General features: G+C 43.4%; 1 protein-coding gene across 1 annotated transcript in view; it reads right to left on the reverse strand.

Moving 5' to 3' along the window:
• Nucleotides 1–22367, reverse strand: part of LOC106577380 (transcription elongation regulator 1-like protein) — a 231532-nt gene that overhangs the window by 6781 nt on the left and 202384 nt on the right. Inside the window, exons 6-9 of the mRNA XM_045701115.1 lie at nt 16258–16383; nt 8997–9085; nt 5262–5353; nt 1266–1423 (exon numbers count right to left, since the gene is read on the reverse strand). Of these exons, the coding sequence (XP_045557071.1) occupies nt 1266–1423; nt 5262–5353; nt 8997–9085; nt 16258–16383 (465 nt within the window). The remainder of the gene's footprint in view (nt 1–1265; nt 1424–5261; nt 5354–8996; nt 9086–16257; nt 16384–22367) is intronic.

The raw sequence follows: 22367 nt of genomic DNA on the forward strand, positions 1-22367 counted from the left end.
GGTGCCATTGGACCAGGGCCCATAGGGAATAGGGTGCCATTGGACCAGGGACCATAGGGAATAGGGGGTGCCATTGGACCAGGGCCTATAGGGAATAGGGTGCCATTGGACCAGGGCCAATAGGGAATAAGGGTGCCATTAAACCATGGACCATAGGGAATAGGGAATCATGTGCCATTGGACCAGGGCCCATAGGGAATAAGGGTGCCATTAGACCAGGGACCATAGGGAATAGGGTGCCATTGGACCAGGGCCCATAGGGAATAGGGGGTGCCATTGGACCAGGGCCCATAGGGAATAGGGTGCCATTGGACCAGGGCACATAGGGAATAGGGTGCCATTGGACCAGGGCCCATTGGGAATAGGGTGCCATTGGACCAGGGCCCATAGGGAATAGGGTGCCATTGGACCAGGGCCCATAGGGAATAGGGGGTGCCATTGGACCAGGGCCCATAGGGAATAGGGTGCCATCGGACCAGGGCCCATAGGGAATAGGGTGCCATTGGACCAGGGCCCATAGGGAATAAGGGTGCCATTGGACCAGGGCCCATAGGGAATAGGGTTCCATTGGACCAGGGCCCATAGGGAATAAGGGGTGCCATTGGACCAGGCCCATAGGGAATAGGGTGCCATTGGACCAGGGCCCATAGGGAATAGGGGGTGCCATTGGACCAGGGCCCATAGGGAATAGGGTGCCATTGGACCAGGGCCCATAGGGAATAGGGGGTGCCATTGGACCAGGGCCCATAGGGAATAGGGTGCCATTGGACCAGGGCCCATAAGGAATAGGGTGCCATTGGACCAGGGCCCATAGGGAATAGGGGGTGCCATTGGACCAGGGCCCATAGGGAATAGGGTGCCATTGGACCAGGACCCATAGGGAATAGGGTGCCATCGGACCAGTGCCCATAGGGAATAAGGGTGCCATTGTTAATGCAACCATGAGATGGTTTCACATCCTAAAGGTTCCTCGTTCCATTCGTGATCATCTCCTTCAATGAACCCAGACATCATGATCCTCTGGTAGTCTGGGATCGACAGGCAATGGAACTGACACACTGTATATAGGATCTAGTATATCAGGCCATTTTATTGGCCTCCGTATTAACAGATCATTAAAAACATGTTTTGATAATGAGCTTTTCAGTTCCATCTGAAGCCACGGCCTGGTAAATACCCGCTTTAACATTAAGAAGAGTTGTAACTAGGCCAACTAAATGAAGGGATGAAGACAAGCCAATGGGGAAGAATTACCACAAACTTACTGGACAAAGAATCATTTTTGCGTTTATGTGGAGGATCTTCTATAATCCTGTTGAGATCCTCTCCACGGTCCTTCAGATCTACTGGCTGATCCCAAACAGAGAGTTGTATCGTTGGGTTGAAGAAAAATACTCTGTCGTCCCCCGTCCACACCACACACCTGAGGAGAAATGATAATATTAATCTAAGGATGAGAGTTGAATTAGTAATGCCTGACCAGTGGTGGTGTGTGTCAACACAAGATAATTGAGATGGTGTTTGCCTGTCAAGAACAAATGTGTGTTTTGTAGACTAGACAGCCAGTATGCTGCCTCTATCAGGTCTTAACTTTCCTTAAAGTTGATGCTCCACTCTCTGAACCCTTCAAACGGCACACTGCAACAATAATAATAACATTCTAAACACACATCTGGGGAGAAGGCAGGCAGAACCAGAAGTATTCCATGACATGATGAACACAGTATTACAGGAAATGATCTGGGGAGAAGGCAGGCAGAACCAGAAGTATTCCATAACATGATGAACACAGTATTACAGGAAATGATCTGGGGAGAAGGCAGGCAGAACCAGAAGTATTCCATAACATGATGAACACAGTATTACAGGAAATGATCTGGGGAGAAGGCAGGCAGAACCAGAAGTACTCCATGACATGATGAACACAGTATTACAGGAAATGATCTGGGGAGAAGGCAGGCAGAACCAGAAGTATATCATTACATGATTAACACAGTATTACAGGAAATGATCTGGGGAGAAGGCAGGCAGAACCAGAAGTATTCCATGACATGATGAACACAGTATTACAGGAAATGATCTGGGGAGAAGGCAGGCAGAACCAGAAGTATTCCATGACATGATGAACACAGTATTACAGAAATGATCTGGGGAGAAGGCAGGCAGAACCAGAAGTATTCCATGACATGATGAACACAGTATTACAGGAAATGATCTGGGGAGAAGGCAGGCAGAACCAGAAGTATTCCATGACATGATGAACACAGTATTACAGGAAATGATCTGGGGAGAAGGCAGGCAGAACCAGAAGTATTCCATGACATGATGAACACAGTATTACAGGAAATGATCTGGGGAGAAGGCAGGCAGAACCAGAAGAATTCCATGACATGATGAACACAGTATTACAGAAATGATCTGGGGAGAAGGCAGGCAGAATCAGAAGTATTCTATGACATGATGAACACAGTATTACAGGAAATGATCTGGGGAGAAGGCAGGCAGAACCAGAAGTATATCATTACATGATTAACACAGTATTACAGGAAATGATCTGGGGAGAAAGAGGGCAGAACTAGAAGGGGGCTACCCGCTGGGGCTACCCGCTGGACCTACCCTCTGGGGCTACCCGCTGGACCTACCCTCTGGGGCTACCCGCTGGACCTACACATGAGAGAAATCTTATAGCTGTGGTCAATGTGGGAAGAGTTTTACTCAGCTAAGCAACATATCAAACCAGAGAACATACACAGGCGAGAAATCTTATAGCTGTACTCAATGTGGGAATAGTTTTAGTCATTCAACCAGCCTGATATCACACCAGAGAATACACACAGGAGAGAAACCCTATAGCTGTGATCAATGGGGGATTTTTTTTTTTACATCTAGCCATCTGAAGAGACACCAGAGTACGCACACAGGAGAGAAACCTTATAGCTGTACTCATTGTGGGAAATGTTTTGTTCAATCTGGCGATCTGACAGTACACCAGAGAACATACACAGGAGATAATTTGGGCTACCCGCTGGACCTACCTGTTGGGGCTACCCGCTGGACCTACCCGCTGGGGCTACACACTGGACCTACCTGTTGGGGCTACCCGCTGGACCTACCTGTTGGGGCTACCCGCTGGACCTACCCGCTGGGGCTACACACTGGACCTACCTGTTGGGGCTACCCGCTGGGGCTACCCGCTGGACCTACCCGCTGGGGCTACCCGCTGGGACCTACCCGCTGGGACCTACCCGCTGGGGCTACCCGCTGGGGCTACCCGCTGGACCTACCCGCTGGACCTACCCGCTGGACCTACCCGCCTGACCTACCCGCTGGAGCTACCCACTGGAGCTACCCGCTGGACCTACCTGTTGGGGCTACCCGCTGGGGCTACCCATAAGAACATGTATGAACGCACTACTGTAAGTCACTTTGAATAAAATTGTCTTTGAAATGGCATATCCCGTGTGGCTCAGTTGGTAGAGCATGGTGTTTGCAACGCCAGGGTTGTGGGTTTGATTCCCACGGGGGACCAGTATGGGGAAAAAAATAAAAAATGAAATGTATGCATTCACTAATGTAAGTCGCTCTGGATAAGAGCGTCTGCTAAATGACTAAAATGTAAATATACTGTATATTATACAGGTCCATATATGATTATATACTGTATATTATACAGGTCCATATATGATTATATACTGTATATTATACAGGTCCATATATGATTATATACTGTATATTATACAGGTACATATATGATTATATACTGTGTATTATACAGGTCCATATATGATTATATACTGTATATTATACAGGTCCATATATGATTATATACTGTATATTATACAGCTCCATATATGATTATATACTGTGTATTATACAGGTCCATATATGATTATATACTGTGTATTATACAGGTCCATATATGATTATATACTGTATATTATACAGGTCCATATATGATTATATACTGTGTATTATACAAGTCCATAATGTAAATAAGAAATATGTTGATGAATATATGCTCTATGTAGTAATAGGAATATAACCACTGTAGTTATCTGTCATTTAGTCTGACATGACATGTTATAGAAAGTGCTAGAATCTAATAGTTGATGTATTTTCAGTTGATGGTTTCGGAGGTATATTTGTTCCTGTTGTCGTGTATCACTTCAGAGCTCTTCCTCTTTAAGACGTTATGTATTTAAAGCCACAGGAGTATTAACAGCTGCTACAGTCTATGAATCCCTGGAATAATTCAATATGTCTTCACGCTCAACCATATCAAATGAATTGTGAAGCTTTACTTCCTCATATTATCCGGTTGTGAGCTGTCCCGTTATATGATATCATATTTCATTGGTATGGCTAGCTATCGCTCAGCCAGGAGATGATAGTCACAGAGCAGAAAGGTGTTCGAATATCTGGATAATACGTCACGATGAATCTCTCCTGAGACTTTTCAATATTAGAATCATCAAACAAAATAGGTTGGATTCGATTTGTTTACCAAATCTTTTTTTCTTTTTTTTTTTACAATTTGCTTTGTTAAAAAAAAAATGTATTTTGATATTTTAATCCAATTGTTACATAATAAAAGCTGATGAATGCAAAAGGTTAAGATGTACGGGTTATGGATTAAAAACGAACATGCCGTTTAGCTGCTGGGCTGAGAAAGTGTTGTAAATTACAGGTTTCATGTAGTGCCTTTAAAGTCTACTCTCAGCATCAACACACGCTGACAGATCAAAAGGCTATTACATGTGGAGAACAACAAAACAAGTCCATTTCAAAAACCAGATTGCACTACTCTGCAGACAGATATGGCAGGGTTTTGTTGTACTATTGTCCCTGATACGAGCTGTTCATTGTTGGGACCGCTTTTCTATCAAAGGTTTGCCACGGTGTGTTTTTTCTGTCGTTTTGAAAATTGTTTTTACATACTGCGAGCGATTATTCCTCACGGTATGAAGACCGTGATTACAGCCCTTTCCTGAGACTTTAAAGAAATATGAGATCAGAAATAACAACCAGATATAAAATATGGTTTTCAAGAACAAGTGAAGAAAGTAGAGACATGATTCCACTTTAACATTATAGCAGATAATGTTTTATGAACTTTAGCCAAACGTCTTTTTCATGGTTGGTGTCATGGATGACTGGAATGGGACAGATTCTTAAAGAGCTGAAATGTTCTGACATGTTTATTCAAACATTGACCAATCCTGGCAAGAGAAATGTCATAATATTGTGTAAAGGAACGTTACCATGGAGATCCGGGAACAGGGGTGGAAGCTACAGGACGCTTGTCTTTAGGGTCAACGTCCTCCTCCTCCATAGGGACCTCTACCATCTCCTGCTACAACACATACACACACACACACACACACACACACACACACACACACACACACACACACACACACACACACACACACACACACACACACACACACACACATAGGTCAGAAGGCAGGATTAATACTTGATGTCCCCCTGTCTGCTATTGATCTCTGTCTGCTATCTGTCTCTGTCTCTGTCTGCTATCTGTCTCTGTCTCTGTCTGCTATCAATTTCTGTCTGCTATCTGTCTTTGTCTCTGTCTGCTCTCTGTCTCTGTCTGCTATCTGTCTATGACTATGTCTGCTATCTGACTTTGTCTGCTATCTGTCCCTGTCTGCTATCTGTCTTTGTCTGCTATCTGTCTCTGTCTGCTATATATCTCTGTCTGCTATCTGTCTTTGTCTGCTATCTGTCTCTGTCTCTGTCTGCTATCTGTCCCTGTCTGCTATCTCTTTTTCTCTGTCTGCTATCTGTCTCTATCTCTGTCTGCTATCGGTCTCTGTCTATTAACTGTCTCGGCCTGCTATCTGTCTCTGTCTGCTATCTGTCTCTGTCTGCTATCTGTCTCTTTTTCTGTCTGCTACCTGTCTCTGTCTCTGTCTGCTATCTGCCTCTGTCTGCTATCGGTCTCTGTCTCTGTCTGCTATCTGTCTTTGTCTCTGTCTGCTATCGGTCTCTGTCTATTAACTGTCTCGGCCTGCTATCTGTCTCTGTCTGCTATCTGTCTATGTCTGCTATCTGTTTCTGTCTGCTATTTGTCTCTGTCTCTGTCTGCTATCTGTCTATATATCTCTGTCTGCTATCTGTGCATCCAAAATTGAGATGTTGGAATAACAGAATAACCTGAAATCAAATTGGTCTGACTTCAGCGTGTAGATATAGAGGCTGCATCCCAAATGGCACCCTATTCCCTACATAGTACACTACTTTGATCGGAGCCCTATGGGCCCTATGGGCCTTGGACACTAGTAGTGCACTAGATAGGGAATAGGGTGTGATTTGGGACCCAGACAGAGCTGCAGTGGAAATGGTGGTGCATCTCTATCTGTATCTATTTTGGATTCGGACAACAAATTGATTGAGAAAGTGTTCATAGTGAATGGTACAATGAGCCCACTGAACACATGGTAGGATCGGTCTGTGTTATAATAGATATTGAATTACATTAATGTACTGTGATGATTGCATGTCTCAAACCTCTGTCTGGCCTGAGATGTGGGGGGGTTGGGATTTTGGAGGAGATTAAGTGTTTTCGAAAATCAAATTAAGAAGTGAATTGCATAGTTTGCAGCAATGTAGTATGACAACAATGTCAACAACATGGAAAAATCTACACAAGCTGAATAGTAAAACTGCAGTGGTGGAAGGAAAATGTTATGGGTGATTTAAAGCATGCAAACGCAATCCTTTAAAGTTTATAACACAGTGTGTCTTTAAACATCCATTTTTGTTTATTCATACTGAGATCTAGTGGAGGAAAATGAACATTAAATTAATTTCACTTCTATTGGGGTTTTTATCCTGGGTTAATACTGAAATAAACAGTGTTGATTATAGTGTGACAAATGCTTTACCCTTGTAATGTCCACAACACCGTCACAGATACAGCCAGAGCCATTCAATTACGAAGGCAATGCATGACCAACCCCTTAGATAACTGAACCCCTTCACAGAGGGGGAGACGATTGGTCCCAAATGGCACCCTATTCCCCTATGTAATGCACTACTTTTGACCAGAGCCCAGGTCAAAAGTAGTGCACTATAAAGGGAATAGGAAGCCATTTGGGACCAATAAAGAGGCTGATGTGCAGAGAACAGCAGCAGCCGAGACTGTAGACGGACCGCCCCACAGCATTCATTCTCATTTTAATGATTTACACATCCTCTCCTTCTGGGGGAGTTTTACTAATTAATACGGCTGGGAGGGTTTTGCAAACAATTACCAGTGGAGGACTTAAATTGACCTCTCTTCCTATCAGAGCCAAGATGAAGCAGTGGTATTTGGACCCTAAATCTTACCGACTCTGTTCTGGTGCCCTTTCCAACATCTAATTTGGCAAGCAGGAAGAAGTTTTATGCTGGCAGGTAGAGTGAACAAAGCAGCATGAACCAAAATCTTCCAAACAGGAAGAACCAACCTCTTATCTCAGCACCCAGAAGCAAATGAGCTACTCAGCTGTGACGAGAGACTTCTCATTATCAGTGGTGGAAAAAAGTACCCAATTGTCATACTTGAGTAAAAGTATAGATACCTTAATAGAAAATGACTCAAGTAAAAGTGAAAGTCACCCGGTAAAATCCTACATGAGTAAACGTATTTGTTTTTAAATATACTTAAAAGTAAATGTAATTGCTAATATATACTTAAGTATGGTAAGGTAAAAGTAAAAATCAAAAAAGCATAAATCATTTCAAATTCCTTATATTAAGCAAACCAGACGGCACCATTTTCTTGTTTTGTTTAATTTACAGATAGCCAGGGGCACACTCCAACACTCAGACATCATTTACAAAGGAAGCATGTGTGTTTAGTGAGTCCACCAGATTAGAGGCAGTAGGGATGACCAGGGATGTTCTCTGGTTAGTGAGTCCACCAGATCAGAGGCAGTAGGGACGACCAGGGATGTTCTCTGTTTAGTGAGTCTGCCAGATCAGAGGCTGTAGGGATGACCAGGGATGTTCTCTGTCTAGTGAGTCCTCCAGATCAGAGGCAGTAGGAATGACCAGGGATGTTCTCTGTTTAGTGAGTCCTCCAGATCATAGGCTGTAGGGACGACTAGGGATGTTCTCTGTTTAGTGAGTCCTCCAGATCATAGGCTGTAGGGACGACTAGGGATGTTCTCTGTTTAGTGAGTCCTCCAGATCAGAGGCAGTAGGGATGACCAGGGATGTTCTCTGTTTAATGAGTCCTCCAGATCAGAGGCAGTAGGGATGACCAGGGATGTTCTCTGTTTAGTGAGTCCTCCAGATCAGAGGCAGTAGGGATGACCAGGGATGTTCTCTGTTTAGTCAGTCCTCCAGATCAGAGGCAGTAGGGATGACCAGGGATGATCTCTGTTTAGTGAGTCCTCCAGATCAGAGGCAGTAGGGATGACCAGGGCTGTTCTCTTGATAAGTGCGTGAATTAGAAACATTTTCTTGTCCTGCTAAGCATTCAAAATGTAACGAGTACTTTTGAGTGTCAGGGAAAATGTATGGAGTAAAAAATACTTTATTTTCTTTAGGAATGTAGTGGAGTAAAAGTGAAAGTTGTCAAAAATATAAATAGTAAAGTAAATTACAGATACCCCAAAACAACTACTTAAGTAGTACTTTCAAGTATTTTTACTAAAGTACTTTATACCACTGCTCATCATCTGACATGGATTATCAAAGTAAAACTCTTCCTCTGTTTCATCGGATCCATTTGGCATGTCTCACTACGGCATATAGGACTAAAACCTTGATTTCAGCTGCTGTGCTTGGATATGGCCTAGATTTGGTAGATGTAGTTATGCCACAGCTTCAGTGTAAGTTAATGAACATTGTACGTCCCAAATGAAATGAAATATTTCCCTATATAGTGCGCTACTTTTGACCTGGGCCCATAGTGCTCTGGTTAAAAGTAGTGCACTACATAGGGAATAGGGTGCTGTTTGAGCTCTAACATGACCACCTACCTCTGTATGTTTCTCCTGGGTTGTCTTCTGCTCTGTATGCAGCAGCAACGTTGCAGCGCATGACGCTCTTCTCCTGGCCAAACGCTTATCTGCAAGAGTAAAGAGAGACAGCAAATTAGCTTGTGGACTGGATTTTCTGTTGTTGTTGGTATAATATGATGATAAAATTGCAAATATATCTCAATGGAATTTGCAGCTGAGTAATCAACTCAAAGTATATGCTCAGGAGCCACATCACATCAAATCAAATCAAATGTTATTGGTCATATGCGCGCAATACAACAGGTGTAGACCTTACAGTGAAATGCTGAATACAACAGGTGTGGTAGACCTTACAGTGAAATGCTGAATACAACAGGTGTAGTAGACCTTACAGTGAAATGCTGAATACAACAGGTGTAGTAGACCTTACAGTGAAATGCTGAATACAACAGGTGTAGTAGACCTTACAGTGAAATGCTGAATACAACAGGTGTAAACCTTACAGTGAAATGCTTACTTACGAGCTCCTAACCGACAGCGCAGTTAAAAAAAATACAGATAAGAACAAGAGATAAAAGTAACAAGCAATTAAAGAGGAGGGGTGTGCCGGTACAGAGTCAATGTGCAGGGGCACCGGTTAGCTGAGGTACATCACATAAACCTAGTTGTGGTCCTGTCCTCCCTGGCAGGTCTTTACAGCTGGAGGTTGAGAGGAGTGCAGAACACAAGAAGATCAAGCAGACAGATGGACTCACATACTGGATGATGATAATGGTGATGGTGGTGATGATGATGGTGATGATGATGGTGATGATTATGATGGTGATGATGATGGTGATGGTGACAGTGATGGTTATTATGATGATGGTGATGATGGTGGTGGTGGTGGTGATGATGATGGTGATGATGGTGATGATGTTGGTGATGATGATGGTGATGATGATGGTGATGGTGATGATGGTTATGATGGTGATGATGATGACGGTGATGATTATGATGATGATGACAGTGATGGTTATGATGATGATGGTGATGGTGATGATGATGGTGATGATGGTGATGATGGTGGTGGTGATGATGATGGTGATGATGATGACGGTGATGGTTATGATGAAGATGGTGATGGTTATGATGGTGATGATGGTGGTGATGATGGTGGTGATGATGGTGGTGATGGTTATGATGGTGATGGTGATGATGATGGTGATGAAGATGATGATGGTGATGATGATGGTGATGAATGGAGACAACAGTTGGTGGAGTAGCGGCCGAAGATTCGACATTCTACATTACTGTCTGTGTCAAATGTTCTACATTACTGTCTGTGTCAAATGGTTTACATTACTGTCTGTGTCAAATGTTCTACATTACTGTCTGTGTCAAATGTTCTACATTACTGTCTGTGTCAAATGTTCTACATTACTGTCTGTGTCAAATGTTCTACATTACTGTCTGTGTCAAATGTTTTACATTACTGTCTGTGTCAAATGTTCTACATTACTGTCTGTGGTAAATGTTCTACATTACTGTCTGTGTCAAATGTTTTACATTACTGTCTGTGTCAAATGTTCTACATTACTGTCTATGTCAAATGTTCTACATTACTGTCTGTGTCAAATGTTCTACATTACTGTCTGTGTCAAATGTTTTACATTACTGTCTGTGGTAAATGTTCTACATTACTGTCTGTGTCAAATGTTTTACATTACTGTCTGTGTCAAATGTTTTACATTACTGTCTGTGTCAAATGTTCTACATTACTGTCTGTGTCAAATGTTCTACATTACTGTCTGTGTCAAATATTCTACATTACTGTCTGTGTCAAATGTTCTACATTACTGTCTGTGCCAAATGTTCTACATTACTGTCTGTGTCAAATGTTCTACATTACTGTCTGTGTCAAATGTTTTACATTACTGTCTGTGTCAAATGTTCTAAATTAGTGTCTGTGTCAAATGTTTTACATTACTGTCTGTGTCAAATGTGTTACATTACTGTCTGTGTCAAATGTTCTACATTACTGTCTGTGTCAAATGTTTTACATTACTGTCTGTGTCAAATGTTTTACATTACTGTCTGTGTCAAATGTTCTACATTACTGTCTGTGGTAAATGTTCTACATTACTGTCTGTGTCAAACATTTTACATTACTGTATGTGTCAAATGTTTTACATTACTGTATGTGTCAAATGTTTTACATTACTGTCTGTGTCAAAAGTTCTACATTACTGTCTGTGTCAAACATTTTACATTACTGTATGTGTCAAATGTTTTACATTACTGTATGTGTCAAATGTTTTACATTACTGTCTGTGTCAAATGTTCTACATTACTGTCTGTGTCAAATGTTTTACATTACTGTCTGTGTCAAATGTTTTACATTACTGTGTGTGCCAAATGTTTTACATTACTGTCTGTGTCAAATGTACTACATTACTGTCTGTGTCAAATGTTTTACATTACTGTCTGTGTCAAATGTTTTACATTACTGTCTGTGTGAAATGTTCTACATTACTGTCTCTGTCAAATGTTTTACATTACTGTCTGTGTCAAATGTTTTACATTACTGTCTGTGTCAAATGTTTTACATTACGGTCTGTGTCAAATGTTTTACATTACTGTCTGTGTCAAATGTTTTACATTACTGTCTGTGTCAAATGTTTTACATTACTGTCTGTGTCAAATGTTCTACATTACTGTCTGTGTCAAAGCTTTCATTTTAAACCCTTCAGGTTCCACACACACACACACACACACACACACACACACACACACACACACACACACACACACACACACACACACACACACACACACACACACACACACACACTACTCTCTTTGTTGGAATAGAGCCCTGAAGCCTTCTTCACAACAATTGAACCGCTCTCCTTGAAGTTCTTGATGATCCGATAAATGGTTGATTTAGGTGCAATCTTACTGGCAGCAATATCCTTGCCTGTGAAGCCCTTTTTGTGCAAAGCAATGATGACGGCACGTGTTTCCATGCAGGTAACCATGGTTGACAGAGGAAGAACAATGATTCCAAGCACCACCCTCCTTTTGAAGCACACCTGTGTTAACGAGAGAATCACTGACATGATGTCAGCTGGTCCTTTTGTGGCAGGGCTGAAATGCAGTGGAAATGTTTTTGGGGATTCAGTTCATTTGCAGGGCAAAAAGGGACTTTGCAATTAATTGCAATTCATCTGATCACTCTTCATAACATTCTGGAGTATATGCAAATTGCCATCATACAAACTGAGGCAGCAGACTTTGTGAAAATGTATATTTATGTCATTCTCAAAACTTTTGGGCATGACTGTACAATGTTAACCTGATGTTAGTATCTTCTACATTCCTTTCAGGGATACAGCGGTAATGTTGAACTGATGTTAGAATCTTCTACATTCCTTTCAGGGATACAGCGGTAATGTTGAACTGATGTTCATATCTTCTACATTCCTTTCAGGGATACAGCGGTAATGTTGAACTGATGTTAATATCTTACACAGATATGTTATTGAATGTACTGCAGCTGGGACATAACAAATCAGGGATATTTATTGCAGCCTGATGGCGGTGTGAATATTGATAGGGCACAATAGCAAAATCAATACCAGTTCTCTGCAATCTAATTAGGAGTCGCGTGCGTGCGCACACACACACACACACACACACACACACACACACACACACACACACACACACACACACACACACACACACACACACACAGAGGAGAGCTATAATGAAGGAAAATACACAATGGGTAGTCTAAAAGGTGAACAAATTGGATTCTGCCACTACCCGTGTTCCAGTTGTGTCAATATTTACTAAACACTAAACATAGTAAGGAATGAGACTAACAAATTAATATGCAGTATAGAGTTATCTATAGTACGAGCATAGAGATATGCAGTTTAGAGTGATCTATAGTACGAGCATAGATATATGCAGTATAGAGTTATCTATAGTACGAGCACAGATATATGCAGTATAGAGTTATCTATAGTACGAGCATAGAGATATGCAGCTTAGAGTGATCTATAGTATGAGCATAGAGATATGTAGTTTAGAGTGATCTATAGTACGAGCATAGATATATGCAGTATAGAGTGATCTATAGTACGAGCATAGAGATATGCAACATAAAGATGTCTATGGTAAGAGCATACACTGTTCCTAATATTGAGTTGCACCCCCTTTTGCCTTCAGAACTGCTTCAATTCATCGGTGCATGGACTCTACAAGACTCTCAAAAGCATTCCACAGGGATGTTGGCCCGTGATGACTCCAATGCTTCCCTCACTTGTGTCAAGTTGGCTGGATCAAATCAAATCAAATGTTATTAGTCACATGCGAAGTGAAATGCTTACGAGCCCCTAACCAACAATGCAGTAAAAAAAAACATAAGAATAAGAAATAAAAGTAACAAATAATTAAAGAACAGCAGTAAAATAACAATAGCGAGATTATATACAGGGGGATACTGGTACAGAGTCAATGTGCGGGGGCACCGGTTAGTCGAGGTAATATGTACATGTAGGTGGAGTTATTAAAGTGACTATGCAGAGATGATAACAACAGAGAGTAGCAGCGGTGTAAAAGGGGGGGGGGGGCAATGCAAATAGTCTGGGTAGCCATTTGATTATATGTTCAGGAGTCTTATGGCTTGGGGGTAGAAGCTGTTTAGAAGCCTTCTTGGACCTAGACTTGGTGCTCCGGTACCGCTTGCTGTGCGGTAGCAGAGAGAACAGTCTATGACTAGGGTGGCTGGAGTCTTTTAGGGCCTTCCTCTGACACCGCCTGGTAGAGGCGGGTAGAGACTCCAGCCACCCTAGTGTCCTTTGGGTGGTGGCATGTCTTTTGAGTGTGAAAAACTCAGCAGCGTTGTAGTTCTTGACACACTCAAACCAGAGGAGGCTGCTGAAGGGAGGACGGCTCCGAATAATGGCTTGAACGGTTCAAATGAAATGGCATCAAACACATAGAAACCATGTGTAGGATATCATTCCACCAATTCCGCTCCAGCCATTACCATGAGCCCGTCCTCCCCAATTAAGGTTCCACCAACCTCCTGTGACTCAAACCCGGTGCGCCTGTAACCTACTACCGTACCCCATTCAAAGGCACTTAAATATTTGTTCTTGCCCATTCCATGTCTCAATTGTCTCAAGGTGTAAAAATCCTTCTTTAACCTGTCTCCTCCCCTTCATCTACACTGATTGGAAGTGGATTTGACATCAATAAGTGACATCGAATAAGGGATTATAGCGTTCACCTGGATTCACCTGGTCAGTCTGTGTCATAGAAAGAGTGTATAACGTTAGGATCTCTTCAAAAATACAAATGCTCCCTCATCTCAGCTTGGTAGGAAACAAAGCCCTAGTTTCCCGTCTGAGATGGATAATTCTCCTGTGGCTTTCAGAAGGCAGTCAAGTGAAGCTGACATCAAGATGAAGAGAGATGACAAGAGGAAGCCTGGGAAATATTAAAGCTATTGGCACCAAAATATGCTTCCATGAGTCCTTCCTTTCTTCCGTGAACTGGGAGTTGTTGTTGTTGTTGATGTTGGTGTGTGTGTGTGTGTGTGTGTGTGTGTGTGTGTGTGTGTGTGTGTGTGTGTGTGTGTGTGTGTGTGTGTGTGTGTGTGTGTGTGTGTGTGTATGGAAAATAAAATGTGTGTTACAGCACTTTCCACTTGCTCAAACATGTTAAAATGTTAAAATGTTGCACTCAAGGATTGTAGATGATGAACAAACAGATGTAATAATGTATACTGAGATGATCTGATATCTTACTAGTCTGAGACACACACACACAACCTATTTCTACAGTACTCATGGGAGATGTATGTACTCATGGGAGATATGTTTATTTGACTGTGAGTGGACTGAAGGAGGTGCCGTCTGTCACAACACAGAGCTATGGATATTTATTATTATTTTTATTTTACCTTTATTTAACTAGGCAAGGCAGTTAAGAACAAATTCTTATTTTCAATGACAGCCTAGGAACAGTGGGTTAACTGCCTTGTTGAGGTGCAGAACAACAGAATTTTACCTTGTCAGCTCTGCGATTCGATCTAGCAACCTTTTGGCTACCTGCTCTAACCACTAGGCTACCTGGATCTAACCACTAGGCTACCTGGCTCTAACCACTAGGCTACCTGCTCTAACCACTAGGCTACCTGCTCTAACCACTAGGCTACCTGGCTCTAACCACTAGACTACCTGGCTCTAACCACTAGGCTACCTGCTCTAACCACTAGGCTACCTGCTCTAACCACTAGGCTACGTGCTCTAACCACTAGGCTACCTGGCTCTAACCACTAGGCTACCTGCTCTAACCACTAGGCTACCTGCTCTAACCACTAGGCTACCTGCTCTAACCACTAGGCTACCTGCTCTAACCACTAGGCTACCTGCTCTAACCACTAGACTACCTGCTCTAACCACTAGGCTACCTGGCTCTAACCACTAGGCTACCTGCTCTAACCACTAGGCTACCTGCTCTAACCACTAGACTACCTGCTCTAACCACTAGGCTACCTGGCTCTAACCACTAGGCTACCTGCTCTAACCACTAGACTACCTGCTCTAACCACTAGGCTACCTGCCACCCCGGAATGAAGGAGGTGCTGTCTGTCACATCACAGTGATACATTTCATCTCTTTACATGGTACACTTTAAATCAATGATGGACAGATTGGTTCAGCCTTTATCCAGACATGAGGAATGATGAAAGATACATAAAAGCATTTTGATGTTGAGATGACAACCTCCCTGAAACAAAGATATAAAGGCATATGAAGCTCACGGTACAGTAGGTCTGTTCTCCTACTGTAACAGGAGGTACGTTTATTACAATGATATGAAGCTCACGGTACAGTAGGTCTGTTCTCTTACTGTAACAGGAGGAACGTTTATTACAATGATATGAAGCCAGCGGTACAGTAGGTCTGTTCTCTTACTCTAAGACAGAGGAACGTTTATTACAATGATGACATATTTTGAGAAGTTCAAGGGTTGTGTTATGGTCAAATATATTCTTCACAGAGTGTAGCACCAACTATTCAGTCTGATGAATACAAAATGAGCCTCTACGAATGTATTATGCGGTACAATATTTTCATAAATACATGAATATACAGTATGGTTAAAAACATGAAACGGTGTATTAATTGATAGACGAATTGATCGATTGACTGACTGACATATCCAACCTGATGATTGATTGATTGATTGATTGATTGATTGATTGACAGGGCCTAACCTGATGTTGAGTGGGGTCTCCAGTCTCCAGTCATGAGAGCAACACCTGGCGCTGACAGTGATGTCATCCGGGCAAACTCGGCTGGCAGCATGGGTCCCATCAGGCCCTCCCAGGTGGCAGTGGATCCTGTAGGTCAAACAACAGGGACAGGGTTAGTTACCAGACATATCCTGTAGGTCAAACAACAGGGACAGGGTTAGTTACCAGACCTATCCTGTAGGTCAAACAACAGGGACAGGGTTAGTTACCAGACCTATCCTGTAGGTCAAACAACAGGGACAGGGTTAGTTACCAGACATATCCTGTAGGTCAAACAACAGGGACAGGGTTAGTTACCAGACATATCCTGTAGGTCAAACAACAGGGACAGGGTTAGTTACCAGACATATCCTGTAGGTCAAACAACAGGGACAGGGTTAGTTACAGGGTTAGGGTTAGGATCTCATGGGTTAGGCCCCAGGTTGCACGGGACCCTCGGTTGTACATGGCGTGACAATAACCATAGGAGTTATCCAGACAGAAACACACAAACAGACAGATCTGGGACCAGGCTACTGGTAAGGGATGGGCTTGGGCAGTGAGTCGGCACAAAGGCAGCCCCACTACATGAAACCCAGTCGGCTGGCACTGTGTGTGAAGCTCCTGGGACAGCCGGTGGAGTGGTCACATCAGTTAACTCTCTAGCACCCTGGATTTATCCCAAAGAGCACCTTATACCTTTATACAGTATCTCACAAAAGTGAGTACACCCCTCACATTTTTGTAAATATTTGAGTACATCTTTTCATGTGGCAACACTGAAGAAATGACACTTTGCTACAATGTAAAGTAGTGAGTGTACAGCTTGTATAACAGTGTAAATTTGCTGTCCCCTCAAAATAACTCAACACACAGCCATTAATGTCTAAACCGCTGGCAACAAAAGTGAGTACACCCCTAAATTGGGCCCAATTAGCCATTTTCCCTCCCCAGTGTCATGTGACTCGTTAGTGTTATAAGGTCTCAGGTGTGAATGGGGAGCAGGTGTGTTACATTTGGTGTCATCGCTCTCACACTCCCTCATACTGACTGGTCACTGGAAGTTCGACATGGCTCCTCATGGCAAAGAACTCTCTGAGGATCTGAAAAAAAGAATTGTTGCTCTACATAAAGATGGCCTGGGCTATAAGAAGATTGCCAAGACCCTGAAACTGAGCTGCAGCACGGTGGCCAAGAACATACAGCGGCTTAACAGGACAGGTTCAACTCAGAACAGGCCTCGCCATGGTCGACCAAAGAAGTTGAGTGCACGTGCTCAGCGTCATATCCAGAGGTTGTCTTTGGGAAATAGACGTATGAGTGCTGCCAGCATTGCTGCAGAGGTTGAAAGGGTGGGGGTCGGCCTGTCAGTGCTCAGACCATACGCCGCACACTGCATCAAATTGGTCTGCATGGCTGTCGTCCCAGAAGGAAGCCTCTTCTAAAGATGATGCACAAGAAAGCCCGCAAACAGTTTGCTGAAGACAAGCAGACTAAGGACATGGATTCCTGGAACCATGTCCTGTGGTCTGATGAGACCAAGATAAACTTATTTGGTTCAGATGGTGTCAAGCGTGTGTGGCGGCAACCAGGTGAGGAGTACAAAAACAAGTGTGTCTTGCCTACAGTCAAGCATGGTGGTGGGAGTGTCATGGTCTGGGGCTGCATGAGTGCTGCCGGCACTGGGGAGCTACAGTTCATTGAGGGAACCATGAAAGCCAACATGTACTGTGACATACTGAAGCAGAGCATGATCCCCTCCCTTCGGAGACTGGGCCGCAGGGCAGTATTCCAACATGATAACGACCCCAAACACACCTCCAAGACGACCACTGCCTTGCTAAAGAAGCTGAGGGTAAAGGTGATGGACTGGCCAAGCATGTCTCCAGACCTAAACCCTATTGAGCATCTGTGGGGCATCCTCAAACGGAAGGTGGAGGAGTGCAAGGTCTCTAACATCCACCAGCTCCGTGATGTCGGCATGGAAGAGGACTCCAGTGGCAACCTGTGAAGCTCTGGTGAACGCCATGCCCAAGAGGGTTAAGGCAGTGCTGGAAAATGATCGTGGCCACACAAAATATTGACACTTTGGGCCCAATTTGGATATTTTCACTTAGGGGTGTACTCACTTTTGTTGCCAGCGGTTTAGACATTAATGGCTGTGTGTTGAGTTATTTTGAGGGGACAGCAAATGTACACTGTTATACAAGCTGTACACTCACTACTTTACATTGTAGCAAAGTGTTATTTCTTCAGTGTTATCACATGAAAAGATATACTCAAATATTTACAAAAATGTGAGGGGTGTACTCACTTTTGTGAGATACTGTAGTTCACTACTTTAGACCAGGGTACAAAGGGAAAATAGTGCTAATTAGTATGCACACTTTGTGTTTCAACTACTGGCTCATATCGACTGGCTCATATCGACTGGCTCATATTGACTGGCTCAGAACTACTGGCTCATAACTACTGGCTCATATCTACTGGCTCAGAACTACTGGCTCATATCTACTGGCTCAGATCTACTGGCTCATATCTACTGGCTCATATCTACTGGCTCAGATCTACTGGCTCAGATCTACTGGCTCATATCCACTGGCTCATATCTACTGGCTCATATCTACTGACTCATATCTACTGGCTCAGATCTAGTCAGGCCAGGTCTATGTAGGATAGGGCAGTTGCCTTGTTAACAGACATTATGTTTGAGACAAAACATTGATAGACACACACACAGTGCACGTCCATGTTTTAAATGTATGTCAATTCCAAAGTGTTTTGTCTGTAATGTCTTTTGGGTGATGTGTCAGACCCCAGTAAAACTAGCTGTCGTCGTTGGCCTCAGATAATGGCGATTATAATAAATAAAATAAATAAAAATCAAACATATTCAAAACTGTATCAGAAACAGCGTGGTAGCAATCCATCTGTATGCCAAGTTGAGACAACTCATTAAGTTAACTTACCTTTATAACTGATTATAACTAAAGATACTGCATCACATCAACTCCATTATCTACAGTAGATTTGTATTTTTCCTTTATTTAACCAGGCAAGTCATTTAGAATAAATTATTATTATTATTATTTACAATAACGACAACATATTGATTGCAGAGTTTCTTTCAAAGCAGATCATTTAAAACATTTTTTTTTTTTTGTACAAATGTCAACACAGCTTCAGGTTCATTTTGCAAAACGCACCATGTGGTCTCTTTTATATTCCACCCATCCCGTCTGCCTGCTGAATTCTCCCTGATAAGTGCAGTTTGTTTGGAAAGGTTAATTGTGTTTGGAATTAGCCAAGGGTTGATGAAAATTACCCGAGCTCAGTTAATCCAGCTGCTTGTCTGCCTGTCTTTTATGAATATGTATTTTGTTTCTTTTTGTCTGTTGTCAAAAGGCTGGAACAGACATGTATAATGCAAATTAGGAATTTTATAACAATCACTACAAAAACCCAGCAACAACAACGTGGAGATACAAAATGTTTCCACAAAAGTCAACATATTTCAACTTCATGACAACAATCAAAACATTAAATTGTACGAAGTTTGCTAATGTTGTATAATTGTTTAAAGTGGTGTGTGGACTGCTAAGCAATCAACCCACAATAGGAATAAAACAGCCATGCATTCAAGGTCTGGGATACGGTATGTTCAATGGAATGTCTGAGTGTCAAATTATACCCCATTCAATATATTCTGTCCTTATCACTGAGGGTAAAAAACATTAAGAACACTGTCCTAATATTTAGTTTCACCCTGTAGGTAGGCAGGACTGGGGTCTGAATGGAGAGGACAGAGATTCTGCTCTTTTCTAGAACCTGTAGGTAACATATTATATGGTCTGTACTTGACATGTAGGTTTCTCACTTATGGATGGCACAAACTGCATTATGGGGGAAGGGAATGGGCAGGTTGTATGTAAATTAAATACTGTAGTATTTACTATAGTTAAAAAAAAAGGGTAATGTTTTTGAGGACTGTAGTCTTTTTGCGGACACTACTGTAGTATTTACCATAGTATTCTACAGTATACTGCAACATTTTATAGTAAGTACTACACATGATCGAGGGATACTTGTAACGATCGTCGTCGGGTGACGAGGAAGCGGACCAAAACGCAGCTGGGAGCGAACACATTTTTATTCTTTTACACTGAAATAAACACGTACACAAAATCAAGAAAATGCCGATACGTTAGCTTCTCAAAATCAAAGAGACAACACCCCACAAACAGCGTGGGGGAAAGAGGAACTTCAATGTGATCCCAATCAGAGACAACTAGCGACAGCTGTCTCTGATTGGGAATCGACAGAACCCAACATAGAAATAACCCACATAGATCTAACACAAGGCTATAACGCTAACATAGACAACAAACCAAGGAAAAATACCCAGCATGACACACCCTGACCCAAAATACCCGAGTTCACCTGGTCAGGGCGTGACAGTACCCCCCCCCCCCAACGGTGCGTACTCCCGGCGCACCAAACTTAAGTCTATTAGGGGGGGGGAGGCTCTGGCCCCGGGCGTGTTCTTTCCCCCGCCTCCACCTTAGCCCTACCCCTCTGGCCCGGACTGGACCACTGTGGAGCGGCATACTCAGGCTCTGGAGCGGAGCCGTCGACCGGAACAGGATTGGGCACCGGTGGACCGGACACGGGCCGTGCCGGACTGGGAACATGCACCACTGGCTTGGTGCAGGCAGCAGGAACGGGCCGGGCCGGACTGGGAACACGCACCACTGGCTTGGTGCGGGGAGCAGGAACGGGCCGGGCCGGACTGGGGACACGCACCACTGACTTGGTGCGGGGAACAGGGACGGGCCGGACAGGACTGTGGACACGCACCGTGGGCTTGGTGCGGGGAGCAGGAACGGGCCGGGCCGGGCCGGACTGGGGACACGCACCACTGACTTGGTGCGGGGAGCAGGGACGGGCTGGGCCGGACTGGGAACACGCACCACTGGCTTGGTGCGGGGAGCAGGAACAGGCCGGGCCGGACTGGGGACACGCACCACTGACTTGGTGCGGGGAGCAGGGACGGGCCGGGCCGGACTGGGGACACGCACCACTGACTTGGTGCGGGAGCAGGGACGGGCCAGACAGGACTGTGAACACGCACTGGTGAACTGAAGCGTGGAGCCGGTTTAGCCACTCGTCCTGGCTGGATGCCCATCCTAGCACGGCATGTGCTGGGCATGTCCACCGGACGCACCTGGTCAGGGCGTGACAATACTATATAGTATTCTATAGTATATTACAGTTTACTGCAGAATTCTATAGTATGTGTTAAATTGTAATATGTTTTAATGTGGGGGTATAACAATACATTGTTATACCCCCACATTCACATTTATACCCCCACATTCAATTATCAGCCATCCAATTATTTCACACTATTCACAGACAGCAAAAGCAATGCAGAACAATGAAAAAAGCTCAAGAGTGGATATCAGTAATACCAGATTACAGCCGGGACACGTTTATTATGCTCATTCAGAAAAAGCTCCAGTCCAGCGTTTAGGGCTTGGTGTGAAAACAGCCTGCTGACTACACCATAGAGAACCATGAACAGGCTTAGTTCCGCATCCCAAATGGCATTCTTTACCCAGAGTGCACTATGTTTGACCAGGGGACTATAGGGCCCTATATATAGAGAATAGGGTACCATTTGGCATGTGTTGTTAATCTCCTTAATTCCACTGAGACTACTCTGTGCTCTGTAGGAGGTCTCTTCAAGGATCATGAATACCACCGCTGTGTGATCTGATTGACCCAATTTAACACAACTCCCACGTCAGGCTAATAGGACTACCTATGAAAGACTGACTGTCACAGTGACGGGAGTGTTTCTGCATTCCAAGTGGCAACCTATTCCCTATATAGTGCACTACTTTTAACCATGACCCATAGGGCTCCTGTCAAATATAGTGCACTATATAGGGAATAGGGTGAGATTTCGGACGCACCCTATGAAAGTAGTCGAGAGTCCCTGATCCGAAAGATTATTCTTCTGAGGAGATAGCAGCAGCTATTGATGAAAGTCTGAGATGAGAGGAGGCCTTGAGACGACAGAACACCCC

This window comes from Salmo salar, chromosome ssa18, assembly GCF_905237065.1.
Source record: "Salmo salar chromosome ssa18, Ssal_v3.1, whole genome shotgun sequence".
In the NCBI taxonomy this organism is placed as follows: domain Eukaryota; kingdom Metazoa; phylum Chordata; class Actinopteri; order Salmoniformes; family Salmonidae; genus Salmo; species Salmo salar.